Raw genomic sequence first — 26,867 nt, 5'->3', positions numbered from 1 at the left:
AACCCAGTCCATTGAGGGTTCCTTTGAAGAAAAAAAAGCATAAGAAGTCATACGTCGACGCCTTCGCTGACACTGTCGGCGTCAGAGCCGACCAAACACCAGTATCAAAGTCCACTCCCACAAAATTGACTTCAAAGTCGTTGTCGATGATTACTTCTAAATTGTCGAAGCCAGTGGTAACCCAGGAAAAGGAAGTCTTTAACGTCCATCTATTAAGATAATGAACCTTCAGATGATAACACCACCACTATTTGGGTTTCAATATGGCACCCCTAATGTGCCAAATGAATTTATCTCCGAAGAGTCTAGATTAAAAGACTTGTATGAAAACCTTCAGTCAGCCAGTGATTTAGATGCCTCTCCCAAACTGGAATTTGACAAACCAGATCCTACTGACCACGTCGACTCTTCATATAGGAAACCGATGAGTAAGGTGATAGAGTTTTTAGATTGGAGCAGGCCTACTCCTTCTTTTGAGCAGGATGTCCTGACCTATTTTGGATCAGGGTCCCCAAAAAGCTAAAATGTTGCCATTTCACACTGCACTACAAAAAAGGGTCTCAGCAAATTGGGAGAAACCAGAGACTACGGCTGCAGTGAATACAAATTTTGCTAGAAAATATAGACCATCCAGCAGCTACCCAGAGTACTTGACAAAACATCCAACATCAGAAACTTTGGTGGTTCAGGCTGCTACATCTACCAAGCAGTCGGCATGCTCATCCATCCCTCCCGATAGGGATAAGAGAGTGGATGCCTGGACGAGAAAAAATATTTACTGCTGGCTGTATGGTATTGAAGTCAACTAATGCAACTTGTACCTTGTCAAGGTTTCCGTTTACCCTGTGGGACTGCGTAGCTATGGCGGATAACCACATCCCGGAAGGGCGATTAAAGAGATGGGTTCCTGGCAATCATCAAGGATGGTAAGGAGGCAATGGGTGAATGCCTTCAGTCAGGTCTGGATACTGCAGACCGCATCAGCAGATCCATGGCAATTCGCACAGTGTTACGCAGGTTTGCATGGTTGAGGAAGTCCGGATTTGCACCAGATGTGCAGTCTAGACTCCTCAACTTGCCCTTTGCCGCTCGAGGCTGTTTGGCAGCAAAGCTGATGAGAGTTTGGAAAAGCTGCCGACCTCATTCTCAGTTTTGAGTTCTGCCATTCGGGTTGACCTCCGCCAGAGTGTTTCACAAAATTTATGGCGGTGGTGGCAGGAGAGGGGGGATTCACATCTATCCCTACCTAGACGATTGGCTGATCAGGGCTTGTTCACCCAAACAAGCTTCTCAGCGTAACCTGCCACCCTCTTCACAGACTTGGCTTCTCCCTCAATTTCAAGAAGTCACACATGATACCATCTCAAAGACTCCAATTTATTAGAGCTGTCCTGGATGCTTTCTCAAACTCAACATATTCGGCAGGTGGTCACCAAATTTCAGAGTTCTCAGCATCTTCCGCCCTTCGATTTTATTTAATTTTTTTTTAGGTTGCTCGGTCTCATGGCATCCTGCATTTTTCTGGTGCTAAAGGCTCGCCCCAGAATGAGATCCCTCCAACGGGGTCTCAGCACTCAATTATCAGGCAGAATGTCAGACCACCTGAAAGTTCAGAGCAGTCTCTCAGGACCTTCCGTGGTGTGCTTGCAAGGACAGCATTCTCAAGGGAGAATCTTTTTGACAAACATGGCCGGAGATAATGGTAGTGACGGACCCCTCACTCACGGGGTGCAGAGCCCATGCCAACGAGCTGACAATCAGCAGTCGTTGATCTCCATCGGAGGCCAAACTACACATCAACCTTTTGGAGCTGAGGGCAATCAGACTAGCGCTGATGGGCTTTCTGCCCTCTGTACAAGGAAAGAATGCCCTGATAATGACAGACAACACAGGGCCATGTACTACCTCAACAAAAGAGGTGGTGTAGGGTCACTACCACTGTGCAGAGAAGCAGTGCAGCTCTGGTTCTTGGTAATTCAAGAAGGAATCCCTCTATCAGCAGTTCACCTTGCCGGCAGCGGAGAACACGGGGGTGGACTCTCTGAGCACAATCTCACACAAGTGGTAACCAGCTCAGGAAGTCCTTCAAGAGATCTTCACCCTTTGGGGAACCCCTCAAGTGGATCTTATCATGGCCAATGTCAACCGAAAGTGCAAACTGTTCTGCTCCAGGGAATTTCCCCCAAGAGGAACTCTAGGGGGCGTATTCGTAGTGAACTGGGAATTTCCACTCCTGTACACGTTTCCTCCAGACCCCATCATTCATCACGTGATCAGGAGGTTGAGAACGTTCGGGAAACACGTGATCCTAATTGCCCCGTATGGGGCCAGGAGGATGTGGGACCCGGACCTTCTAGACACGTCCATCTGCTCTCCAATACGTCTTCCACAAAGAGAGGACCTTCTCTCCCGTGCTGCGGGTCAGGTACTCCATCAAGAGGTCAAGACTCAACCTTCACGCATGGTTTCTGAGAGGTTGAGATACAAGGATTGCGACCTCTGGGATGACGTATTGGAGATCTTACTTTCGGCCAGAAGGCCAGCAAAAAAATCTTTGTACTGCTGCCGTTAGAACAAGTTCAGCAGCTGGGGCAGGGATAAGAATGTGGACCTCTTTCTATGTGACACACCTATGCTGCTTTCTTTTTTGCTACATTGGCAAATATGGGGCTCCAATTTTCACCAATTAAAGGTTACTTGGCGGCGTAATCTATTTTTAAGCGCTCTTCAGAGGAGGATTCATATATTTTAAGATCCCTCTGATTGTTCAATTCCTAAAGGGTCTTACTAATGTATTTCCACCAGTTCAATTCAAAGTCCCTGTATGGGATCTTAACCTGGTGTTACCACTTCTAACATGCATTCCTTTTGTGCCTGTACGCTCATGCCCAATAACACTGTTAACCTTCAAAACTGTTTTGCTAATATCAATAAAGTCAGCCCGCAGGGTAAGCGAGTTTCAGGCTCTTTCCTGTAAACCTCCACATACGGTTTTCTATTAAGACAAGGTTGTTCTCAGAGTGAAACCTTATTTTCTACCTAAGGTAGTCTCTGACTTCCACTTGTCCCAAAAAATAATTTAGCCAATTTTTGTCATAATGCCTACCTCCAAGGAGCTAGGTCCGACCCAGCGACCCTAGAGGCAGGCATCATTTCCCCCAGGGGAGTGCCAGCGGGCCCAAGCTGGGGCCCTTTGGACGCAGTCCTGGCGCCTTAGGCGCCAGGCTCATGTTGGACCTCTGTCCTGGCGCCTTAGGCGCCAGGCTCATAAAGCTAGACATGTGTGCAAGTGTTTTCATGTGCACTTACCTGATGCAGACCATGCTGCCACATCCAGGCCCTCTTGAGGCCTGAATGGAACTGCTTTACCTGTGGGACTACTTTCCACCCGGGTGTGGTCGGATAAGGATACATACCTGATTGGAGGAAGGATACACACTTGGGACTTCTTCCAAAGCTATTTAAACCACACCCGATCAGCAACTCACGCTTCGCATTGTTCTGCTCCTCGCAGCTGGACGCTCACCGTGTCAGCTCCTGCATCTGGACTTCAGCCACGCCTGTCAGCATCCTGGGTCACCTGCAAAGGGAGACAAGAGACCTTACCAGCTAAATCTGCACCACAGAGACATCACCGACGATCCTGAAAGGGAAGACATTATTTTTAAAAGCATTTCGTTACGAGCGCTGCATTTCACTTACCTTTCCTGGGTGCCTCCATCTTCAGCAGCGATCATCCGGATACACAGCCACTTCCCAGAGCCTAGAGAAAAAGACAAGAATAAGAGGTGAGAGAAGGAAGGGAATAAGACTTACCTCATTTCATTTCGGGTCTTGCCGCTTCCAGGCATTTTCCGGACCCCGGCCCCTATGGGGAAAAAAGACATAAACATTAGCGTTTGCTGCAAAAAGACAATGAACATTATTATTAAGCTTGGACTTTTGAACTTGCAACTGAACTTTTACAGAGCTTTACCTGAATAGTCAAGCTTACCTGAACTCTCCTCAATCCAGTGAAGTAACTGGGTTTCAACGCGCCCCTGCATCAGAAGCAGGATGGAGAGCTCATCCTTCCTGACCCTAAGGTGAGACTTCACGGGGAATCGTGGAAGGGTATCGTGGAGGGTTGGAAGAGAGTGGGAGGCTTGATCATAACTCAGTCAGTAGGTAATACTCCCTTTTCACGCAAAGGGGAATATTCCTGCGAGCCGGAGAAGCCAGAGTAGAGGGCCCTTCCTGTCCATCTTCAGAGTCCTGCGCTTCACCATTGAAGAAGCATCAGCACTCGAAGCCAGACCTGTGCCTCCGTGGGAATCAGGTGAGCGTTACAACTTTCTAATCTCTCCCCCCCACCCCCCGCTCCCCTCCCCGATCCTGGAAAAGAGGAGGAAAGATTGCATAGACAGGGCCCAATAAGGGCTCTGTTTTTACAAATCAAGAATAGCTCAATTTCATCAAAATGACTAATTATTCATTGGCTATACTGACCCTAAATTGGATTTAGCTGTTAGAAAACAAACCCTATCCAGATCCCTATCCAGATGGATCATCCTCGCTATTGGGGAATGTTACAGGTTAGGAGGTAAATACCTGCCAGAAGACTTGAGAGCACATTCCACAAGGGGCCTGGCAACCTCTGCTGCTCTCCAAAGAGGTGTCCCAATAAACATCTGTTCAGCGACCACTTGGTCGTGCAACATTACTGCCTGGATTCGTCTTCCAGTCAGGAAGGACAATTTGCAAAAGTGTTACTTCATTCAGTCCAGGACAACAATTAGAACGAAATATATTTCGTACTCACACCATCAAATGATTACTGCTTTGGGAGTCTATCATAAAATGAGCAATACGTGGGAGGACCAAATCCATTTGAAGAACAAGTTACTTACCCCTGCTAACCTTGTTTCGATTGGATGTTCCTTCCACGTATTCCTCATCGCCCCTCCCAGCCTACCCCACTGTAGTATTTACATGTTCTTACACTTTACGCTTTCTTGGAGCCTACAGTCTATGGTACCCCTGGTAATTCCCCTGCGCAAGGGGGAAAACAGAACTGAAGCCAACGGGGGCTTTGTGTACTACGTATACTAATGATGACTTTGACAATCGAGCTGAGGCCCTCGAGGGACATTGACGCGACAAGGCGGTGCACAGTGCCCCCTGTCGAAACATTCCCGAAGCACCTGAAGCTGGAAGGATAATTATACGTGGGAGGAAAATCCAATTGAAAAAGTTACCAGGGGTAAGTAACTTGTTCTTCTATGCATCTCTTTTCAGAAAAAGTGCTGAAATCCCCTCTTTTAAAGCCTCACGAAGGTGCTAAAGCTGTGCTGCCCTATTTCATCTTTTGCCTACTCTATTTGTTGGTAAGTGGAGTATTTTCCTAGCCCCTTTACTTGTCTATGTACATACGCAAACAGTTGTCTGTTTAAAAATACGTATATCATTTCTAAACACCTGCCCTTATAATAGAGCTATATTTTCCAGTACAATTATTGTGTGAACATTCCTTTCTTGTGTACATTCTTCTAAGAGCGTAAAACTCGACTGCTCTGCCACAGTTTTGACTGAATTGGTGGAAAGCCCTGCCCAACACCTACAGGTGGTTATTTAGAAGCCCTTTATCACAGGACACGTGTAAGAAATTCCTAACAGCACTACGAGCCATCACCTGGCCTCGCCAAACCGGCCTTCCTTTTTTTTTTTCTTTTTTCGTTATTGCATTTCATTAAAGCAGCATTCCCGGCAGCTTACTCCATCTCTTTGGAGTTGCATTGACCTCCATTTTTGTCGCCATCATGCAAATGGGGTACTTTCCTTTCAGGTCGATCCCAGTTTCTTTTTCTGTGGTGACAATCTTAGCGTGGTTTTGCTCCCCTTGGAGAATGCATGGTGTTCTATGAGCAGGTGTTTGGAAATCATTCAACTTTCTAATCTTAGCAAGCACAGCATCTAAGAATCTTGCGTGCCAATATCTGTGTGGCTCTCCACAGCTGGCTACCGGCAGAGAAGCATTAAACGACAATTGTAGGCAAAGGTCTTTTAATTTGATCAGTGGACCAAGACAGTCTGGCATATCCAGATATTGCAGACTATAAATAGATTATCTCTAAACATGTAGCGGGCGATCAGGCTAAAGTAACATCTCCGCAAACATGCAAGCAGTTTGGTAATCGGGTCTCTTAGAACAGGTAAAGTTGGGATGGTTATTTAATGGTCAAATGTTATTAAGTTGAATAGTGAGCAGAAATTATATTGCCTTTCGTGGTTGTAGAGCGGTTGAAGGTGAGAATTGCATAACTATACTGAATTCTGCACTTATTCGTAATCTCCTTTATGGGATCTTTTGGGTAAACAAGGGATGCAAACCTTCACGATTGCCCAGATTTTTGTTCACTTTTTAAATTCTTGAAACAAGTAACTATGCAATTCGTTAGATTTTGACTGATAGTTTGATTCGTGTTTTTTTTATTTTTTTACTGCTTTGTGGATCATACAATGCATGTGTAGTTGGGAGAGTCGAATTAGATTCATGTTTTCATGCAAAGCTCAGAATTATTTCAGTTGAGTGGGTCTGCAAAGCATACTACAATATTGAACTTTTATTTTGAGCTCAGAATAATGTCTGTAAGATCATAAACATTACTAGCATGTTCCCGATAGTGTACTATTAAAATGTGAAACTGGTTTTCATGATTTTGCTGGAAGTTTATTTTGGAAATGCATCCTACTCTTTCTGCAAATTAAAAAAACCAATGCTCTATGTTAATAGTTTTTAAAACTGCATAAATGATACTGATAGGAACGTTATTTTGATTTTTACAGAGGCATGCTGGTTCCAATCTCACCCGCTCTAATGAAATTATTTTGCTAAATCTCCACTATAAGCTCATCTGTTCCTGGTTCTTTGTGGAAGCAAGTAATGAAAGATCTAACACGTATTACTGCGTGCCACCTTCAGGTGTGTAGATTCGGCCTCACACACCTGTTTTAGTTCCTCAGTTCCATAGTGAGCAGAAATGTAGAGGCAGATTCTAAAGCGTCGGATAACAATTTAACACGTATTATTTTCATAAAACATTGGAGTGTACGACCAAGAATGCAAATTTTGTTTTTATTGGTTTATTCATTTTCTTGAATATGTCAGCGTGTGTAGACCCATCTATTTTGAATCTAACACAATGAACTCTCATGGGTTTGTCAGGGTACTTCCCTTGACAGAATTGTTAAATATATTCACACATTTTGTGACACCGGACTCTCTCTCTATAGAGAGAACTGACATCTAGATGGCATCCATGAATGGCATAGGTGCTGAAGGTTCAAAATGAGAAGCATAACCTGCTTAATTCAATAAGTTGGAATGTGGATGTGGATGTGTTTGTGCCTAGCATGTCATAACACCTGGTTCCATTTAAACCCACAATATGACTCTGCTGGAAATACTGTAGTGAGCCACGGACACCCATCTGAAAACTGTTGCAGACTGGTGCGGAACTTAGGGGTGTGCAGCTGTTTGTTCCCCTTGACACATTGTTTGAAGATCAAATTATGAAATGGTGTGCTCACTGGTTGCTGGTGTGCCACCTTGGACAGAGTACCTACAAGGTGGCTGAACACACACCTCTTAAATCATCAGCATTTCCCGTTGGGTACCCTGGGAGACTAATGTATGGGATGAGCTGGAAGAACCCATACAAACTGCCTTTCATCAAACTAACTGTGGCTTTAAGAGAGAAAGTGTGTGTTATATTGTCAAGGAGACCTGTACTGTCCTGAGGAGTGGAATCACTTTGACATTGGAGATGGTGTTGTCTAAACTAAATGGAGAATTATGCAGAAACACTTCCATTGCATTACTTTGATGCATAAGTGCTCGGCAACACAAGTGGCCTTCACAGTGCTTCTGAATGGGTCTGTTGCCCAACATTTTTTGGAATATTATTATTCAAACATAGATGTTCATCATTTAATTTGAAAGTTGTGAGAAGCCCAAGCATTTGATATCATATGAAGATATGTGATTTGCCATTTTCTGCTTTGCAGAAGTATTTAAGGACTGATACTGGGATACTTTCTGAGAAGTGGCTCCTGTTTTGGCCATTTCGATAAGTTTTTTGAAAGAATACTGGCGAGTGGTACTTTATAAATATGTATCCAATCCACACAGCCCTAATATATTTTGGATAATCCAGATGCATGATTACTGGTGTATGTTACAAATTAAAGATTCAATCAAACCTATTCGGTCTTCAGCTAGATAGGCTGCCTGTAATGCTTTAGAATGTTGTGTTGGTGGTGTGCCAAGGAGGTTAGCAATATGGCTAAATCTCACTCTTCAACAAATATTCATGACATTTTTGTTCTTGTTAACTAGAAAAATCAGTGGACTGCTATATTTATGTTCTATGTGCTACATGCAGGATTGGTCAGGAGTTCCAATTATTGGTAATATTTCTATTCGTTTGACATGTATTTCCAGGTTCAAGCTCTGTCATTGTTCCAAGTATATATCTGTTTTGTAGTCAGTCGGCCTGATTTTATTCATTGTTGATCTTAAAATGTTCCTTTTTGTTTTGTTGTATTATAGAACCTTGACTCAATACCACTGCAACATGTAAGGTTTTTTAAAAATTATTTTATTCTTTTGTCCATAGTAACTGTTGCAGATTATATATCTCGAGCCGAATCCCAAAGTAGGGAGAGCAAATTACCGAAGGAATCACTAGCAAAAAGCAAAAAAGAAATGGTAAGAACAAACGTAATATCACTTTCAATCCTTGTTTGTTCTATTGATGATCTTAACTCTAGATAGTCATTAGTACATGCTCAGTACGCAACTGAAGGTGCTTTTTCATACCAAGTCTTGCTTTGAATGTCTTTGTTCGCTCGCATACCCTGGCTATCATGTTACTGTTCGTTAAGGATGTTTGCTGTGGACACAGGGAAGCCCCTACCTAATATTTAAATGTTTTCACCCCATCTGTAAACATTTTTATAAATTCATATGTTTTTGTAATGAAGTTATTTTTACTTAAATTATTCTTATGATTGAATAATATACATCCTTTAATAATGCATGTTTTTCTGACAATCATCACTTATACTTTATTTTCTAACGTGGTCTGGTATTCATGTTTTGATTTCTACTAGTTGTAAATGCATTATCAGGCTCATACTGAATTGGCCAGTGGATATGTGTTTACTATCCCTGCCAGAGGCATTATAGTTTTTTCTTGACGTGTTCCTTTTTTGTATTGTTAGGCAATAGTTTTAATCAAGTCATGACATGGTCCTCATTACATGCATATAATTGACTATTCCCTTATTTTCAATTCTCTTTGTGATTTTGACTAATGAGATTATTGCGTATACAGATTCTGGGGTAACAGAATCCCCTATTAGAAAGACGTTGCACACATGTATTTTTCTTAAACAAAGGCTATGCAAAAGGGAAACGACGTTCTTCAGTGTTTGAGTTAGGTTCATAATTAAGAAGTGACCTACTCTTTGTGTTGGAATGTATAGCTCCAAGGTGGGTACGTTATTTTATCCTTGAAATGGCCCCTCTGTTTGGGGGTTGAATCCTTATGGCTTCTTTTTTTCGCCCTCTCCTTTGAGGCTGGAAATGGCCATATTTTGTTATGCATTTTTGCATTTTCACTCTGAGCTGTAAGCGACTGAACTGGGTGGAACTGTGGCTGTCTGGCCCCAATCCACGTTCCAGCAAGGTGTTATCTTTTGCTGTGCATATGTGGGCCACCTGTCCATCCATTATTGGACAACTACTGCCAGTTTGAATAGTGCACATCCTTTGCTTTAGATGGCTGGGGTTACTCCAAACCTAGTATTGAGATAAAAGGAGGGAGTTTGGAGCTATTCTTAATGTCGCCCACTGGAACCATGAGTCTGAAGACACATGAAGAAATGGTAGGGGACTGCAGCTGCAGACCAGCATTGCCCAAGCCATCCAACACAGACTCTTTGGACCATCTTCAAGGGACATGGTGAAAGGCCTTTGCTGGGTGCCTTCCTGTAATAGACTTGAGACTAATTCTCTGTGGAATTTAAACCTAGTTGCTTCACTGTGAAGGGGGAACCTGCCTGCAGCCTGCTATCTGCCTCCATTATTTTTAAAAAAGGTAGCAGACGCTCCTCTCCAGAAAGAACATGACATGATTAACCTGGAGCCTGCTTCAGACTGAGCCCAGTCACTGAAGTAACTTGCCATGCCTGTAGTGCCCTGGGTGTCTTCCAAAATCATGGGAGTAGAAGTGGCCATTCTTCAGTGTATGCTGCCCCAGTCAGTGGGTCACTCAAAGAATCATCCTGCAAGGGAACAAACTGCCACAAGCCTGACCAAAAAGCAACACTGAAAACTACCACTGGAAACAGAACCCCCTGGTCCTCCTGCATCTGGACCAAAGGCTTGAGTTGTCCCAAGCACCCCCTTCTAACTGGGTGTTGTTTCCTTTGAATCGGAGTTTGGGGGTCTAGATAGCTTACCACTCTTGAAGCCCTCTCCTCCCAGTTCCTATAGGGATTCAACGGTAGTACATTCTCATCCCTACAACTTCCATTCCCTGTCTGTGGGCTGTGGAGTTGTGTTCTAGGATTCCTTCCTGTGGATCCTTCAGGGAGTAGGAGTTTGGAACTGCACAGCCCCCTTTTGGGAAATACTCTGAAACTAAATGTGCTATCACTTTCGAGGGGATTGGGTTCTCTGATGTATTCCATATCTATGACAGTAATCACTACAGCTGTGCTGCTTCGGAAAATCTTTCTGCGTCCTGCGTCGATGATGTCGATACGCCGTCCTCGAGGACCTCCTCTGACGGCAGAGGTCACCAGATGTTAAAAGTAGGACGCACGACGCCCGCAGGCTCAGTTCCGCTTTTTCCGCAAACGTGTTCGCTTCAGAGATCTCGGCACCTCGACTCTTTGGAGTTTCTGTTCTTTCGGTTCTTCGAACCTGTTTGTTTTGTGAAGTATTCTCGGGATGTCTTCCTCTTCTTCCACCCTGCGTCCGGGCTTCAAGAAGTGTGGGGACTGCGGGTCCAAGATGTCGGAATTACGGACTTGCATGACGCCTGCCTCTGGTGCCTCGGGGAGGCCCACGACACGGATGATTGTGTCGACTGCCGGTCGCTTACGTCATTGTAGTCGTAAGTCTAGGGGGTCTCGGTCCCGCCACTCTGCCTCTTCGAGGCACTCCCGGAAGCGCCGTCATCGGTCGCCTTCCCTGTCCTCATCCGAGGACACTGCCCGTCGGCGGGTTTCTTATCCCACCAAGCGTTCCACTCCGGAGGAATGGGCTTCCTTCGGGAAGAAAATGTTGGCGATTCTTGAATTGCAGGGCTCTGGTCCATCCGCGCCTCCGAGAGGGGTCGGTCGTCACCATACTGGAGACACCGCTCGTACGCCTTCGGGCTCGGGTGGTCGGCACGATTCACGGGAGAGGTCCCGCTCGGACAAGGGGAATCGTTCCAGTCATGCCCGTTCCAGGTCCCGGTCCTCGACGCGCTCGAGCCCGTGTGCACCTGTGAAGTCTTTGAAGACGTCGACGCCGGTGGCGCCGCGGTCATCGACGGACTCTCTCGATGGCTCCGCCTCCGAGGAAGTCGTCAGCGCCCAGGCTGTTGAAGGACACGCTCGGGGCTCTGCCCTCGAGGCCTGTGTCGAAGCTGTCGATGCAGCGCTCGATGCCGATTCATTCAACGTCGACGCCGTTTCACTCAACGCCTTTCGAGGCTGTGGTGTCGGAGGTACCCCGTGGCACGGGGGAACCCCCTAGAAAGGCTCTGGCCAAGGCAAAACATGTCTCTCTCCCATATTCTTTGCCCACTTTCCAGCCTATGGAGTATATTTCAGAGGTGTAAGAGGACTCTGAAGATCGGTTGGTTCTGGACACGGTACCTGACGAGATTCTTTCTGGTCATAGCCAGATTGAGGACTTGTGTCAGTCATTGCATGACGCCAGTGGTCAGGACACCTCTCCAGAGGTGGAGTTCTGTAGGCCTGAGCCTGGCACCCATGCCGAGTCATCGTACCAGTGCCCTATGTCGAGGGTCACGGACTACTTGGGGTGGTCGGTGCCACCAGTTGATTTTCTGCAGGATGACCTGACGGATATCCTCGACCAAGGTCCACCCACTGACCCGGTACCGCCATTCCATATGGCTCTGCAAAGAAGGGTGGCAGCAGCTTCGACTGCTCCGGAGAGTCTCCCGGGAGTGGGCAAGTCTTTGCCGCGAAAATACCACCCAGCCAGTAGTGACCCCTGCTACTTGACCACACACCCCACTCCGGAGAGTTAGGTGGTGCAGGCGGCTACGGCCCCAGCAAAGCAGGCGTCGTATCCTACCATCCCTCCTGATAGGGATGACAAGCGTTTTGATGGCTGGGCGAAGAAAGTGTTTTCTTCAGGGGGTATGGCTCTTCAGGCGGCCAACTCGGTATGTGCCTTGTCACGTTTCACGCACACTCTGTGGAACTGTATTTCATTAGCGGCTGAACATATTCCCGAGAGGGACGAACGGGATGGTTTTCTTGCTATTATTCAGGATGGCAAGGATGCCATGTGTGAGTCCGTTCAGTCGGGTTTGGACATGGCAGACTGTGTCAGCCGGTCCATGGCGGCGAGCACCGTGATACGCAGGTTTGCGTGGTTGAGGAAGTCGGGGTTTGCTCCTGATGTTCAAGTCAGGCTCCTCAACATGTCCTTTGATGGTGAACATCTTTTTGGCAGCAAGGCTGACGAGAGCCTTGAGAGGTTGCAGACCTCCAAAGCTGCAGCAAAGTCATGGGGCGCTGCAGTCTGCCAACCTCCGCCTTTTCGTCCTAGGGGACAGCAGTGGAGGGGAGGTTCCTTTCGTTATTACTCATCCTTTAGTAAAGTGAGAGGAGCTGCAAGTCAAAGGGGCAACCGTAGGAGTGCCAGAGGTGGAAAACAAGGTACTCGAGTGCCAAGGCCGCACGAGCAGTTGCCTCTTTGCCATCAGGCAATGCCGCAGCCGCTTCTGCTCAGTCATGAGGCCCATGCTTTGCCTGTTGGGGGAAGGCTGGCACAGCATCTTATAGAATGGTGTGCCATTACTTCAGATGTGTGGGTTCTGGAGATCATAACCCACGGCTAATGTCTTCCTTTCCGGCAGAGGTCTCAAGACAATCCACCGGGTAATCTCTCTTTGAAGAGTCCGGATCCGCTCCTTGCGCAGGAAATTCAATCCCTGCTGGAGAAAGGTGCCATAGAACTGGTGCCTGTAGCGGAGAGGAACCAGGGATGGTATGCCCCTTATTTTTTGATTTCCAAGAAAGACGGGGGATTGAGACCCATCATGGACTTGCGCGGTTTGAACAAACTCCTCAGGAAGGACAAGTTCAAGATGGTTACTCTCTCTGAAGTCCTCCAGGCCCTTCAACTTCAGGACTGGTTGGTGTCTCTCGACCTCAAGGATGCTTATTTTCATGTGCTGATCCATCCCAAGCACAAGAAGTACCTGAGGTTCGCGGTTGGCGACTCGCACTTTCAGTTTTGGGTCCTGCCGTTCGGATTGACCTCCGCCCGAGGGTTTTCACCAAGCTCATGGTGGTGGTGTCAGCGTATCTCAGGAAAGGGGGGATTCACGTCTACCCCTACCCGGACGATTGGTTTATCACGGCGTGCTCTCCCGAGCAAGTCCTGGATCATCTGTCCGTCACCTGCCACTCCCTTCACAGGCTGGGCTTCTCCCTCAACATAAAGAAGTCCCACTTGTCGCCAACTCGGCGGCTCCAGCACATCGGAGCAGTGCTAGACACGTCCCTGGGGCAGTGTTTTCCTCCCCAGGTGAGGGCTCATCACATTCAGCAGATGGTGCACAAGTTCCAACATGCCCAGAGTCTCCCTGCATTCGAGTTATTGAGATTGCTCAGCCTCATGGCATCCTGCATTCTTCTGGTGCCAGAGGCCATGTTGCGGATGAGATCTTTGCAATGGGTACTCAAGCTCCAGTGTTCTCAGTCCTCTGGCAGGATGACGGACACTGTTCAGGTGCCATCCTCGGTTGCCCAGGACCTTCTGTGGTGGGCCATCGAAGGCAATCTGATGAAGGGGGCTCCTTTTTGGCTACCCTGGCCGGAGGTGACGATCATGCCGGACGCATCCCTAACGGGATGGGGAGTTCATGCCAACGAGTTGACAGCGGTCGTTGGTCTCCATCGGAGTCCAGACTCCATATCAATCTGTTGGAGCTGAAGGCCATCCGGCTTGCCCTGGAGGCTTTTCTGCCGACTGTGCGACGAAAGAATGTCCTGATTCTGACGGACAACACAGTAGCCATGCACTACCTCATCAAAAAGGGAGGGGGCAGGGTCACTTCCTCTGTGCAGGGGGTCGATGCAGCTCTGGTTCTGGGCCATCCATCAGGAAATTTCGATCTCGGCAGTTCATCTGGCCGGAGACCAAAACGAGATGGCGGACGCTCTGAGCAGGCAGAGCACGATCTCTCACGAGTGGGAGCTGGCTCAGGAGATTCTCCTGGAGATCTTTGCCCTTTGGGGGACCCCTCAAGTGGATCTCTTCGCCTCCAGTGTCAACTGGAAGTGCGACAGGTTCTGCTTGCGGGAATTTCCTCCACACAGTGCCTTAGGGGAACGCGTTCATGGTGGAGTGGTCCTTCCCGCTGCTGTACGTGTTTCCTCCAGTCCCCGTCTTTCCGCAAGTGCTGCGTAGGTTACAGAGGTTCGGTTCCCGGGTGATCCTCATTGTTCTGGCATTGGCCCGGAGGACGTGGTAGCTGGACCTTCTGGACTTGTCCATCTGCCCTCCCCGTCGTCCTCCCTACCGAGACAATCTGCTTTCACGGGAGGGAGTTAGGTTCTCTGTCCAGAGGTCAGATCCCTCAACCTTCACGCTTAGCTTCTGAAAGGTTGAGGTATAAGGATTGGGACGTGATGGAGGTGTTGCTTTCGGCCAGACGGCCGGCAACAAAGTCCCTGTACCGTTGCCGTTGGAGGAAGTTCTGCGACTGGTGCAGGGTTCAAAATGTGGATCCTTTTTCATGTGACATTCCTGTCGTTCTGTCTTTTTTGCTTTCTTTGGCCCACAAGGGCCTGCAAGTGGTTACCATTAAAGGTTACCTGGCTGCTCTGTCTATATTTAAGCGCTTGTCTGAGGAGTGTTCTTATTTTAAAATCCCTTTGATTTCTCAGTTTCTGAAAGGGCTCACTAATGTGTTCCCTCTGTCACCTTTCCAGGTGCCCGGTTGGGATCTGAACCTTGTTTTCAGGTTTCTAATGGGTGCTCCCTTTGAGCCTTTGCATTCTTGTCCTTTGAGACTGTTAACACTTAAAACTGTGTTTTTAGTTGCGGTCACTTCCGCTCACAGAGTGAGTGAGTTGCAGGCACTTTCAGTTAAGCCACCCTTCACTGTTTCATAAGGACAGGGTTGTCCTTGGAGTTCGTCCTTCCTTTCTTCCGAAGGTGGTGTCGGAATTTCATTTAAGCCAGAAGGTTTTTCTTCCGGCATTTTATCCTCCTCCACATCCCGGTAAAGAAGAGGAGAGGCTCCATAGGCTGGATCCTAGGAGAGCTTTAAGCTTCTACATTTGACGCATGTCCCGGGTCAGAGTGGACGATCAACTCTTTATTGGTTACGCTGCAAGGCGTTTGGGACAAGCTGTTACTAAGCAGACTTTGTCTCGATGGATCATCTTGGCAATTTCTGAATGTTACCGCTTGGCGGGTAAGGACCCTCCGGTAGGGTTACGGGCCCATTCTACCAGGGGTATGGCTGCCTCTACTGCCCTGCAGAGGGGTGTTCCTATTCGTAAAATCTGTGATGCAGCCACCTGGGCTTCGGTCCATACTTTTGTACGTCACTACTCCCTCGATTCTATCCGGGGGCAGGATCTGGCCTTTGGCAAGGCGGTCCTTTACTCTGCAATTTGATTGGGCATTCTAAATTTGTATATTCTAAATTCTTTTCCCACCGCCTTACGTTGGTACTGCTTTGGGAGTCTGTCATAGATATGGAATACGTCGGAGGACCCAATCCTCTCGAAGAACAAGTTACTATCTTACCTGGTAACGTTCGTTCGATGGGATGGTCCAACGACGGATTCCATATCACTCCCTCCCTGCCTACCCCGCTACAGAATTTCTTAGGCGATTGCAGCTTACGTTTCCGCAAGGCTTTCTATGGTCATGCTGGCGGAAGATTGGTGCCACACGTTCTGAGAAAAAACTACAACTGAGGCTACGGGCGTCGTGCGTCCTATTTATAACATCTGGTGACGTCGGCCGTCGGAGAAGGTCCTCGAGGACGGTGCATCGACGTCATTGACGCAGGACGCAGACGCCGAAAGATTTTCCGAAGCAGCACAGCTGTGGTGATTACTGTCATAGATATGGAATACCTCGTTGGACCATCCCATTGAAAGAATGTTACCAGGTAAGAGAGTAACTTGTTCATTTAAATCACGGGTACACATTTCAAGCTTCAAGTGATTAGCCAGGCCTGAAAATGCACTCGTCTCCGCAGTTCTACACTTGCACAAGGCACACCATTCTTCATCACCAAGAGTCCATTTTCACTTGCTGGAGGGGGGTGCACGTTTTGAGGCCTGATCTAAAAGACATACCTATTGGCATGGGCTTCTTCGTTTGGGGAACTTTGCGACTGCCTTCCCTCCTTTCCAGGTACTTGCATCAGAACTGGGCCCACTGGTACTGGTTAGTTCGGGAAGGATTTATAAAGCGTGAAGGTATTACTTTATAATTGTAGGAAAGTACCATCAATGTTATGGTGGTTTTAAAATGCATGAACAATACCCTTTCACCTAAAATGTGAGAGAATAGGCCATTTCCGATAAGCCACACATGCCACAATACCATCCGGTAACCATATCGCAAAGTTCACCTTCCTTTCAGAGACGCTGGCAATGCACCATGGGTTTGCAAATTAGCTGAAAAGCTTGCCTTTTGCTCCAGATAACTGTCTTGTATGGCGGGGCTTATTTATACGTGGCATAATTACACAATCCACATGGGCCTGTTGGGTGCCTTGATTCGCTCTAAACACCCACAACTGTGAACAAGAACACAAAAATATTGGCTATTCATTTTATTTGTGTGATCTAGCTTCAACAAGTGAAACTTTATCTACACACACAAAAAAGACATTCAAGCAATACAAAGAGAAAAAATAACAATATAATACCATTCCTAAAATTCCATACTAAAAATGTTACATAATCTGCCTCTGTTCTTTTTACACAATTCATCCTAATAATCACATATACAATACAATTCCTAAAATGTCATACTAGTAAAATAGGTGTACAGTGTCGATCTGTTGGCTTTTTACAAAAATCATGGTAGTAATCAACCAGTAGGCTCTGAGACTAATTTCTACCAGGTAAACAAGGGCCTGGATTTAAAAAAAAAATCAAACCATTCATTTCGCAGTTTAGCCAGGGCTTGGCATCCAATAATTACATAATGGTTTCAATACTAGTCTGGCATAAGCGGCAAACCCATAGTACCTTCACCAACCTGTTTCTTGCACCAAGGACACTGTTAGTTAGCAAATTTAATTAAACACATGGCTAACACTCCCTTGCTTGTCTGGATAGATATCTTCTCATACATTTCTGAATTTGATTGTATGATTTGATATCCCAAGAGAAGTGAGAAAAGATTTTATAAGTCTCTGTCATGGCCACTTGCCCAGGATCACAGGAGCGGCACCATCAAATGGAGGGAACAGGGGGCATCATGGTTCACACACGTCCATTTGGGACGTTTAAACATAGGGGACCTGGTTGGACGTAGTCCTGGCGCCAGGCTCATGGATGAACTTAAACAGGACATTTTCATTATGGGCAGAAGTGCTTGGAATGGAACAGAACTCTTTTATTATGGGCAGGAATGCTCTTAAGAACTTCCAATTTGTGTGTAACTAGTCCGGGTGTGGCCTCCATCTGCATCTACACCTGCAACTTCTAGGAGTGGCAGGGTGAAGCCAGCAGGACTGAGCTACAGGGCGTGGCCTTAAGAGCTCAGCTATAAAAGCCAGCCCAACCCCAAGGCACACGCTTCAAGTTATTCTGCACCTCCTTCTGCACGCTCACCATCACCTGGGATTCATCTTAACTTGAGAGATCCTGCCATCTACATCCGTACTTACCATCTGGAGGATCCTGCTCTCACCTGTATGTTTATTCCTGGCAATGCGACTCACCTGCCAACATCTCGGAACGCAGACAGCATCATCTGGGCACCGCGGCATGACGCACTCCATCCGAACTCGCAGCACCTGCAAAAGAAAGGCAAAAGACAAGGTTAGACACTTAGCAGACATTACGTTAAGGGCGCACTACCATTAAACCTTGCGCCTTCCCATAAACCATCACTTAACTGCTGCTGGACATTGCGGTCGCATCCATCTACCGCTCAGCCGCGTTCCGCGCCTCCACAGCTGTTAGGTCGCATGTCCATCTAATTGGGAGAAAACAGAGAGGAACGTTATTCAGTGAAAAACAACATTGAGAGCAATAACATCAAGACATTGAGAGAAAGCAGAAAGAGGGGAAATGACGAAACATTTAGAAGAAGCAAAAGGAGGAGCTTAGTCGCAACTGGACTATTACTCAGGAATCAGTGAAGGAACTCGATTCGATCAACAAGCGCCCCTGCCAGAAGTAGCAGGACAGCGAGCTCATCATTCACATTTACCAGGTGAGCCTTATGGGCCAGTACATGCCCACAGATATCGCATCTTGGGTCGAAGGGTTTGGGAGATACCACAGTCACCTAACGGCACATTCACATTTTCCCATATCCACGCAGGAACAGTGCCAACGATTGTCGCCGCCTACAGCTGATCCGCAGGGGACGAAACCAGAAAGGGGTGACCTAACTCCAGGGAGGGCTACAACTGGGCCCCAACGCCTCTGCAGAGACCATATGAGCGTAACAGTCTCAAGGCAGTCCCTATTATTAATCCAGGCATTTTCAAATAATTTCACCTTAACCCTGGAAGATCTATACTCCAAATCTTTCAACAGTATACCATTTGCTTCCAGAGTGGCTAAGAGCAATTGCCCACCCTAAAAAGAGCATTAAGATGCACAAAAAGAGAAAAAGTGGGAGGGAACAAAATACTTCTAGCTAGTAAAAATAAAACCCCAAGTCACCAATACTTCTAACGGAACAAGACGCAGGATATGGCATAGGGAGCCATTGGGGTACCTAGTGGAAGTGCCAGCACTTGCTTCCATATGAATGACTCGTGCCTGAGCCATAGTAGCACCTCTTCTCGCACCTCCGCTCCGTAGATCAATTTTGGAAGCAGGATTTGGTTGTACATTTCCACAACTGGTAGGAGGGAGAAACTATAATTTTTTCAATCCAAAACATGCAATTTTGTTGCAGCTGCAATAGCTTCAAGTTTAAGAGCCTGATTCCCTAAACCAAGAGATTTTTTTGTTTTTAAAACAAAACCAAGGTATTTAATTCAGAGACCACTTCCAATCTAGAACTATTTATAGATCACACCGGCTGAGGCCTACGTACAAGTTCCCTGCTTTGATTTATAACGAGCATCTTGGATTTTGGGACATTTATGTCCAAGCCCATATCACCAAAATAATCAGTCACAGATTTTAAGTACCTTTTGGAGTCCTATTGGGATTGTGTCCATAAGGAAAGGTTCATGCGCATTTAGCAGATATTGCATCCTTAAACGGCCCAATCTAGTGGAGGTTAGACACAGCACGTGCTAGAGCTATCCCAATGCCAAGAATATAAAGATTAAACAAAAAAGGGGCCAGCCACACCCCTGCCTTAAACCCTGCTCAACATTAGTCAAGCCTGATCCAACTTAATCCCGATTCTAATATCAGTATGCAGATGTTCCAAACTTTTAACCAGGGGTTCAGGGCACTTCCATTCTGTTAGCATCGCCCACAGCCTGGACCGATGAACACAATGGAAAGCTTTGGCAATATCCAAGAAGGCCAGATACAAGGTACATTTCTTCTCTATTGTCTGGTTAGTCAGAAGCTTGATCAGCAAGCAATTCAAAGATGTACTAGTTCCCTTGCGGAAGCCCAACTGGTTAGGAAACAAATCTACCAGAGCTTTTGGCCCATTGTTCAAGGGCCCGCAATAGAATCCATGGAAAGATCTTATAAGAGGCATTGAGAAGGGAGATTGGGCGGTAATTCGAAGGTTCAGACCAGTCTCCCTTCTTGAAGATCACAACTACTTTTCCGTCCTTCCAAATATGGGGAAATTGGTAAGTAGCAAGGATTTTCTGAAAAAGAATTAAGAGGACCGTTGCCCATACCCGTGGAGCAGATTTTAAGTTAAGGTTAGATATGCTGTCAGGCCCCGGTGCTTTGGTAGACTTAGCCCTTTTTATAGCCAACAAAATACTCCCAGTGTCTATGTCCAAGAGCTCCCAACATAAGGGCTCATTAAGGACGTTGCTACACTGCATCGGACAGATGACCTCCGAGTATGGAGCAGCTTACAATTAACTAAAATAGGACTCCCAAATATAGCCAGAGATGGGCTATAACTGCAGGATAGATTGCAGATCCCACCTCTTATTAGTTTCCAGAAACATGAGGTGTGCTTTATGGCAAGAGCAGACAACATATGCTCAGCGTCTCTTTGAAATAATATGTGCCTAAAACCCCTCATCCAATTTCTGTAGGCTAACTTTAGTCTCCTGATGATAGAAGGTTCCAGTTTCATCCGGCGTTCTTGCTTGCCTAATATCTCTAAGTTGTTTCTTCCTAGAGCTGAACGTGATATTATATTTATGAGATAGAGGCACACTTCTCAAGGACCCATTGTGATATTGTACGGAAATGAACCCTCGAAGCAGTAAATCAGGGACTGAGGCAGAATTCAGGAGAAGAGACCATCCGTCAAATCCTGACCAATTTAATATTGAAGCAAGTAGCTCTTTTAGGTCACCATAAAATTGCATGATCGTTGTGTCTAACCTCAATTGGAACAAAGTCATATGACCTTCAAATAGGAACACTGAACCCTCTCAACCCAAACAACAATTGCGAGTGATCACTGCACTCATTGGCCACGCCTTCAAAATAATCAAAGCTAGGAAATAGAATACTAGAGCAAAATACATAGTCTAGGGTAGTGCTATTTAAGCCATTTGTCCATGTGTAAATTGGAGGTATGTCACTTTTGACATTGCTGTTTAGACTTTTTAAGTCACAAGCATAAAAAAACAACATTAAAGCCCCTGAGCTCTTCATGAAGTGCAGACTGGTCGGTCCCCATCATACCAATAGCCCTCCAAACACTCTGAATTGACATCTCCCATAATAATAATATTACAAGTTATTAAGAAGACTGTGGGTCAATAACATTGGTTATGACAAGTAGAAAGTCCCCCAAAGATATCACAGCAGGGTTAAAATAGATATTCAGCACTATTAAGGAACTCCACAAATTTACTCCAGAGTCCCACCATTAGATTTTGGTGCCCAGGATATCTGCATGGCCCAGTAACAGGTTTTCAATATTAGACCCTGCAGAAACCCTCCAAGCACTGATGAGACCCCCAATAGTTCTACCTCCTTGAGCCTTTTCTAGCAGGTTCACGGATAATTAAAAACTCATCAACAAAAGGAATATCCAACATACGTTTCCTACAAACATATCAAGTCAGCTGATTTCCAGATCACATCATTAATGCAGAGATGGTTAAAGCCACATGTATTCCACGATAAGAACCTAATAGAATTTGTTCATTTTGAGTCCCTTGGCACACAATTTTGTTCATGGAGAGAAGTTATATGTGACCAATCATAGGCGACAGATCGTTTCTCTGAGCGTGAATGACTTGTCCCCTTAACACTAGGTGCATCCAATTTAACATTAATAATCAGGGGTTCCCTGGGATTACACTTAGACCCACCATCTCTGTCTGCAATTGGTAGTTGTGACGATTCATCCCCATCTTCGGACAATTGATAACCCAGCTTTAACACACTTTCTGATTCTGATATGACTAATTTTTTAATCAATAAAGAGTAAAAACCCACTTTAACCATATCCACACGTCTAAAATCAAGGAAAAAGGTTTAGGCAATGTCTTTAGATGTTAGTAAATGAAGGGTGGGAATTTCTCTAAACAATGCCAAAATATATTGCTGGTTAAGTGGGTAGAAGCAATTTACCCTAAAGGGTGTGTTTCAGGAAAAGATAAAATAGGGCATCCCCTGGTTGCACCCCACCCTCAGGCAAAGCCTGCACTTGTTCCAAACCTTTTACCTCTTCTTTCCGGGCTAATTTAAAATTAGAGGCCTTATTCCAGCCTTTAGGGACATGCAATTAATTTAATTCCATAGCTTTGGGTTGCAGACGGTGACATACTATTAGTCCCCTATCTTCTAAGGTGCAGAATATAGGGGATTGTACCATTAAGGCTGGTGAGTTCAAGTAAGATGAAATCCAAGTAGCGGCCAATGGTTGCAATCCCACTGGAGCTATAGGAACTAAAGTAGAGGGAACACTTGCCTCTCTCTCATGGCCATTCGCCACAGCTTCAACGGTGGAAGTAATTACCCGATAAACGGGTGTTTTCTCATCCTCCTCAAACCAAGCAGAATAGGTAAAAATCAGGTTTATATCCAAGGGGCTAGTCACAAGGACTTTTGGTTTTAGAAATTTGGTTATTACTGGATTACTTCCCTTGTGGGATCAGCAGATACCTTTTGCTTAGTCTGTTGTTTCACAGGTTTTTCTGTGGGTGATAATTTAGAGTTAAGAGTGAATCCGAAAAAACGTAGTATCAGCGCCAGATAACCTTGAGGCATTAAAGTCTTCGGAGAAGTTTTCTGTCTGCGCTTTGATGGAGCGTCAACATTTGAGAGAGCTTTTTTTACTCTGAGGAAGTGAGACATTCTTTCATTTAGCATTTTTAGATTTTTCCTTTTGTTTTTAGCCCCCATTTCTTGTGGGGGTAATGAAATTAGTGAGGATTTATCACAACCCCAGGGGAAATAACCTGAGTTTGGAGTAGTACCGTTCGCTGCTGAAACACTATTGTCTCTTTCTATCGCTCTTGGTTGAACACCCGTTGCTAACATCAGGGAAGATTTATTGTGTAGAGAAGCTAAATCCTATTGTATCTCATTAAGAACATTAGGGACTAAAAAAGATGTTTGAAAAGTGACAGATGATACAGGTTTATGATCAAAGCCTGCATATTTAGCTCTGATCGAATCGTCATGCCTAGCATAGTCTCGAACCCTTCAATCAAATTAATCTTCTCTGTTAGTCCCTTCAATACAGTGCAAACCTCACATAGTTCAAACTGTTACATCATGACCTTTGTCCATTGAGTCAAGGGTCCGAGTCAACACTGGGAAAGAAAAGGCATCAATAGCTTGTGTGTCCAGAGGGGCATGAGTTGGAGAAAATGATGAAGTTCGCTGATATGGAAATGCTTGGATGCCTTTTGGGACTTGGAAGAGGATCACATGGAAAAAGCGGGACCTGGTTGATCAAAAAACCTCTGCGCATCAGATCGGCATCTTCACGGGAGTCTTCTCAATGGGCAAGAATGACGATTCCCTCCGGGCGGGCATGGAAACACTCGCCTTGGTGGATGTTTTCTGTGAACCCGCATCCGCGGCCTTCGCCAGGGACGCCACCACTCACCCAATAGACGCTTTCGCCTGGTGAACTTGGGCCTTCACGACCATGGGCGCACCTGAGGCATTCACCGTGGGGGGAGGGTCAGCGCCTCGCTCCCCCTTGGCTTTCTCCATTGGAGTTGATCGGGCCTTTTCCCGAAGCTTACCCGGTTGCTCCGACTTCCTTTTTTTGCTGAGTCGGAGCATTGGCTAGTGATTGATGGCGTCTGCGATTCTGCGCCCAGCCTCGCTGCCACGGAGCCCGCACCAATGGTTCGCCCGGTGCCTGCGGACTTGTGTTGCTTTGCCTTCTGTTGGGCCCCAGTCGCCGGAGCACCCTCAAAGGCCTTAGAAGACCGCTCAGATTTCCTCTTGGGAGAAGTATATTGCCGGGGCTCACCTGCCTCTGGGTTCTTTGTCTCCAGCCATTCAGCAAGCCGCTTGCGACGGTCCTTCATGGTGCGGGCGGACATGTCCTTGCAGAACACACAGGCCTCCTCCACGTGCGATTTGTCTGAGTGTAGGCAGTAAAGGCACCAGGAGTGCCCATCCTCCAAGAAAACGTTCTGTAGACCACATCCTGAACAGAGGTGTTGTGTCCCCCTTATCTTTGGCCATGTCCTGGCGGGATAGGCCTCAATCTTCTGGAATGCCACAAGAAGTGAAGTTCAATGAAAATTTGCCCTTGAAGGGCTTAAAAGCTTCCCAAAATGGATCCCCGTTAATCGAATGATGAATCAGTGGAGCTTGAGGCTCAATTGACCAAAAGAACTAGAGAAAGCTCTTTGAAAAAACTCAATACGCAGTAAAAGCTCGAGAGCTATAGCACAAGGACTCCTAACACTTGGACGTGCGGTAAAAATCTGAAGATGGCTGCCCAAGGAAGGGCTTAGGTAGAGGGCAGTCATTGGCTGGGGGCAGTATGACCCAGAGACCAGTGATTGGTTATTAGTAGAAAGACAGTTCAGAAACGAAACAAACTGATTTCATCTTTACTGAGGATTCCCAGCCTGACGGGGAATATTCATGAGCATGTGAATCCATGCCAGACCCATGCTGGAAAACCATAGTTATAGGTAAATTGTTCCTTTTTCATCATTTAAGCAAAGGCCATGCTGGGCCACACAGGCCTGGATGGTTTGGTAGATTTTATTTAGTGACTTTGAGTCTGTGTCATGAGGATTTGGGTATCATCTGCATACTTAGTGTAGGTGCTATCCAAGTCATCAAGAAGGTTGAGTAGAGGCTTGGTAAAGATATTGTAGAATGAAGGTGAGCCACATGAGCCTTAAGGAACACCACAGGTGACTGAGGCTGGCAATGCTGCTGCAGTAGGTGAATGAGGCATTGATCCAAGATTGTGATGAATGCGGTAAATTGGGCAGCGCAGTCTTTAATGAGCGAGGCCGGGCAGATGTCACCTTGACATCTTGAGGCTTGTGACAATTTTCAAGACTTCTCTTGTGATTGAGGTGAATTCAAGTTGTATAATAGGGTTCAGGGGAGTTTGTCTAGAATCCTGCTGAGTTTGGCAAGGTGTTAGGTTATTCTTTTATTAATCAATGTTCATTTGTAGTAGGGCCATCTTGAAGTGCTTTTTGAATATCTGTGCACCAGGCGGCGTCTTTAAGACCCGATTCTTGTGGTGGTACTAGCGATTCAAGTTCTTGAAGAATGGTGAAGTGCTCCTTGGTGCCGGAGTTGGCTTTGGCAATTCTCTCATTATAAGTGGCACTTTTGGTTTGTAGAATGAGGTGTTTATAGTTTTTGGAGGCAGGAGTAAAGATTTTTTTTTTAATCTGTAGGGGATTTATTCCAGTTGGTCTCAGCAGATCTCTTAGTGCTGCGCAACGTTTTGATGTTTGGGGTGTACCGGAAGTTTAAGTGGGCAGGTATAGGTTTAGGCATGCTCAGTGGTGCAGCTTTGTCACGGGCAGCTAGGAGAGTCTGATTTATATACCTCTACCATAGTGGAGGGGTCATTGACAGAATTATCTGGGTTTTCAATAATTGGTTGCATCAAGGGTAGAAGTTTCTCTGCTGTGATATTGCGATTATTTCTGGATAGGGCGGCTGGTGCCTGGGGGGTGTTAGTAGCTGAAGAGGAGTTCTTTGGGATGGTGAAAGAGATGACGTTCTGGTCAGACCAAGGACATGGCATGTTAGAGAGTATGTTGGTGTTGCATTTAAAGTCTGCCAGCCAGTGGAGAGTGCGCCCTTTGACATGCGTGGGGTTGGTGATACGGTGGGTGAAACCTAACGCTCCAATGGTTTTGGCAAGGGCATTGTCATTCGATTGGTCATTGAGTCTCAGATTTAGATCTCCCAAGAGTATGATTTTGGAGCATGATGACTGAGTTAGATAGGGTGGCCTTACGAGTTTGGGTGGAGGCTCTTTCTGCTGCCTTTCAAGGCAGGGGTAGAGCATGCTAAGTAGTCGAGCTTGCAGCTCCGCCAGCCTCTGACAGGCTCAGACATGGGCCTTAGAAGTGGGCCTTTGTAGTAGGTGCTGGCTCCCTCCTCTCAGTGGGCCGATTGGTTAAAGTACAGGAGTGGCAGACAATCATAGGGGACCAGGCTCACTCAAAGAGGATGACTTCACTGTGCAAGGTAGGGGTGGCCATTTTGGAGTGAGGCCACGAGTATGAACAGTAGATTCAGTCAGAATGATAAAAGTCCCTTAAGTTGAAATGGGCAACACTGTGTGCAAGTGCAAAGCACTGATTATGCTTAAATTAGCATTTTGCCTTACATGGTTAATTTAAGAGTGTGCGACACGCACAGCGCAAAAATTAAGAAAATAGCACCATTTAAATACAAAATTGCTGCATTCAATGCAAAGCAGCACGTGAAGAAATCTGGCGATTTATAGGATCATTATGAGGGAGGAGGCTGTGGGGCTGGAGGGAAGCTGCAGTCAGTTACTGCTGGCTGGTAAAGGGAGGGAGAGATTTTGTCGGGGCCAAGAAGTGGGCCTTCGTAGTAGGTGCTAGCTCCCGGTGGGCCGAATGTTTCAAGTTCAGGTGTGGCAGCCAATCACAGAGGACTTGGCTTGCACAAAGAGGATGGCTTCACTGGGAAAGGCAGGGGCAGCCATCTTGGAGTGAGGCCACGGGTATTAACAGTAGATCCAGTCACAATGATAACAGTCTCTTAAGTTGAACATTTATAATGTGCCTATACAGCAAATGGTGTTTCAAGGT

General features: G+C 46.2%; 1 protein-coding gene across 6 annotated transcripts in view; it reads left to right on the top strand.

Moving 5' to 3' along the window:
* The window catches only part of FXR1 (FMR1 autosomal homolog 1), a 1,317,598-nt gene that overhangs the window by 1,192,564 nt on the left and 98,167 nt on the right, over positions 1-26,867 (top strand). For all 6 annotated transcript variants that reach the window (XM_069618666.1, XM_069618663.1, XM_069618668.1 and 3 more), the window contains one exon: positions 8,658-8,749. In XM_069618666.1, the coding sequence (XP_069474767.1) occupies positions 8,658-8,749 (92 nt within the window). The remainder of the gene's footprint in view (positions 1-8,657; positions 8,750-26,867) is intronic.

Source organism: Ambystoma mexicanum, chromosome 10 (genome assembly GCF_040938575.1).
Source record: "Ambystoma mexicanum isolate Mex_15411 chromosome 10, UKY_AmexF1_1, whole genome shotgun sequence".
Classification (NCBI taxonomy): domain Eukaryota; kingdom Metazoa; phylum Chordata; class Amphibia; order Caudata; family Ambystomatidae; genus Ambystoma; species Ambystoma mexicanum.
This window is presented reverse-complemented; position numbering and strand designations above follow the sequence as displayed.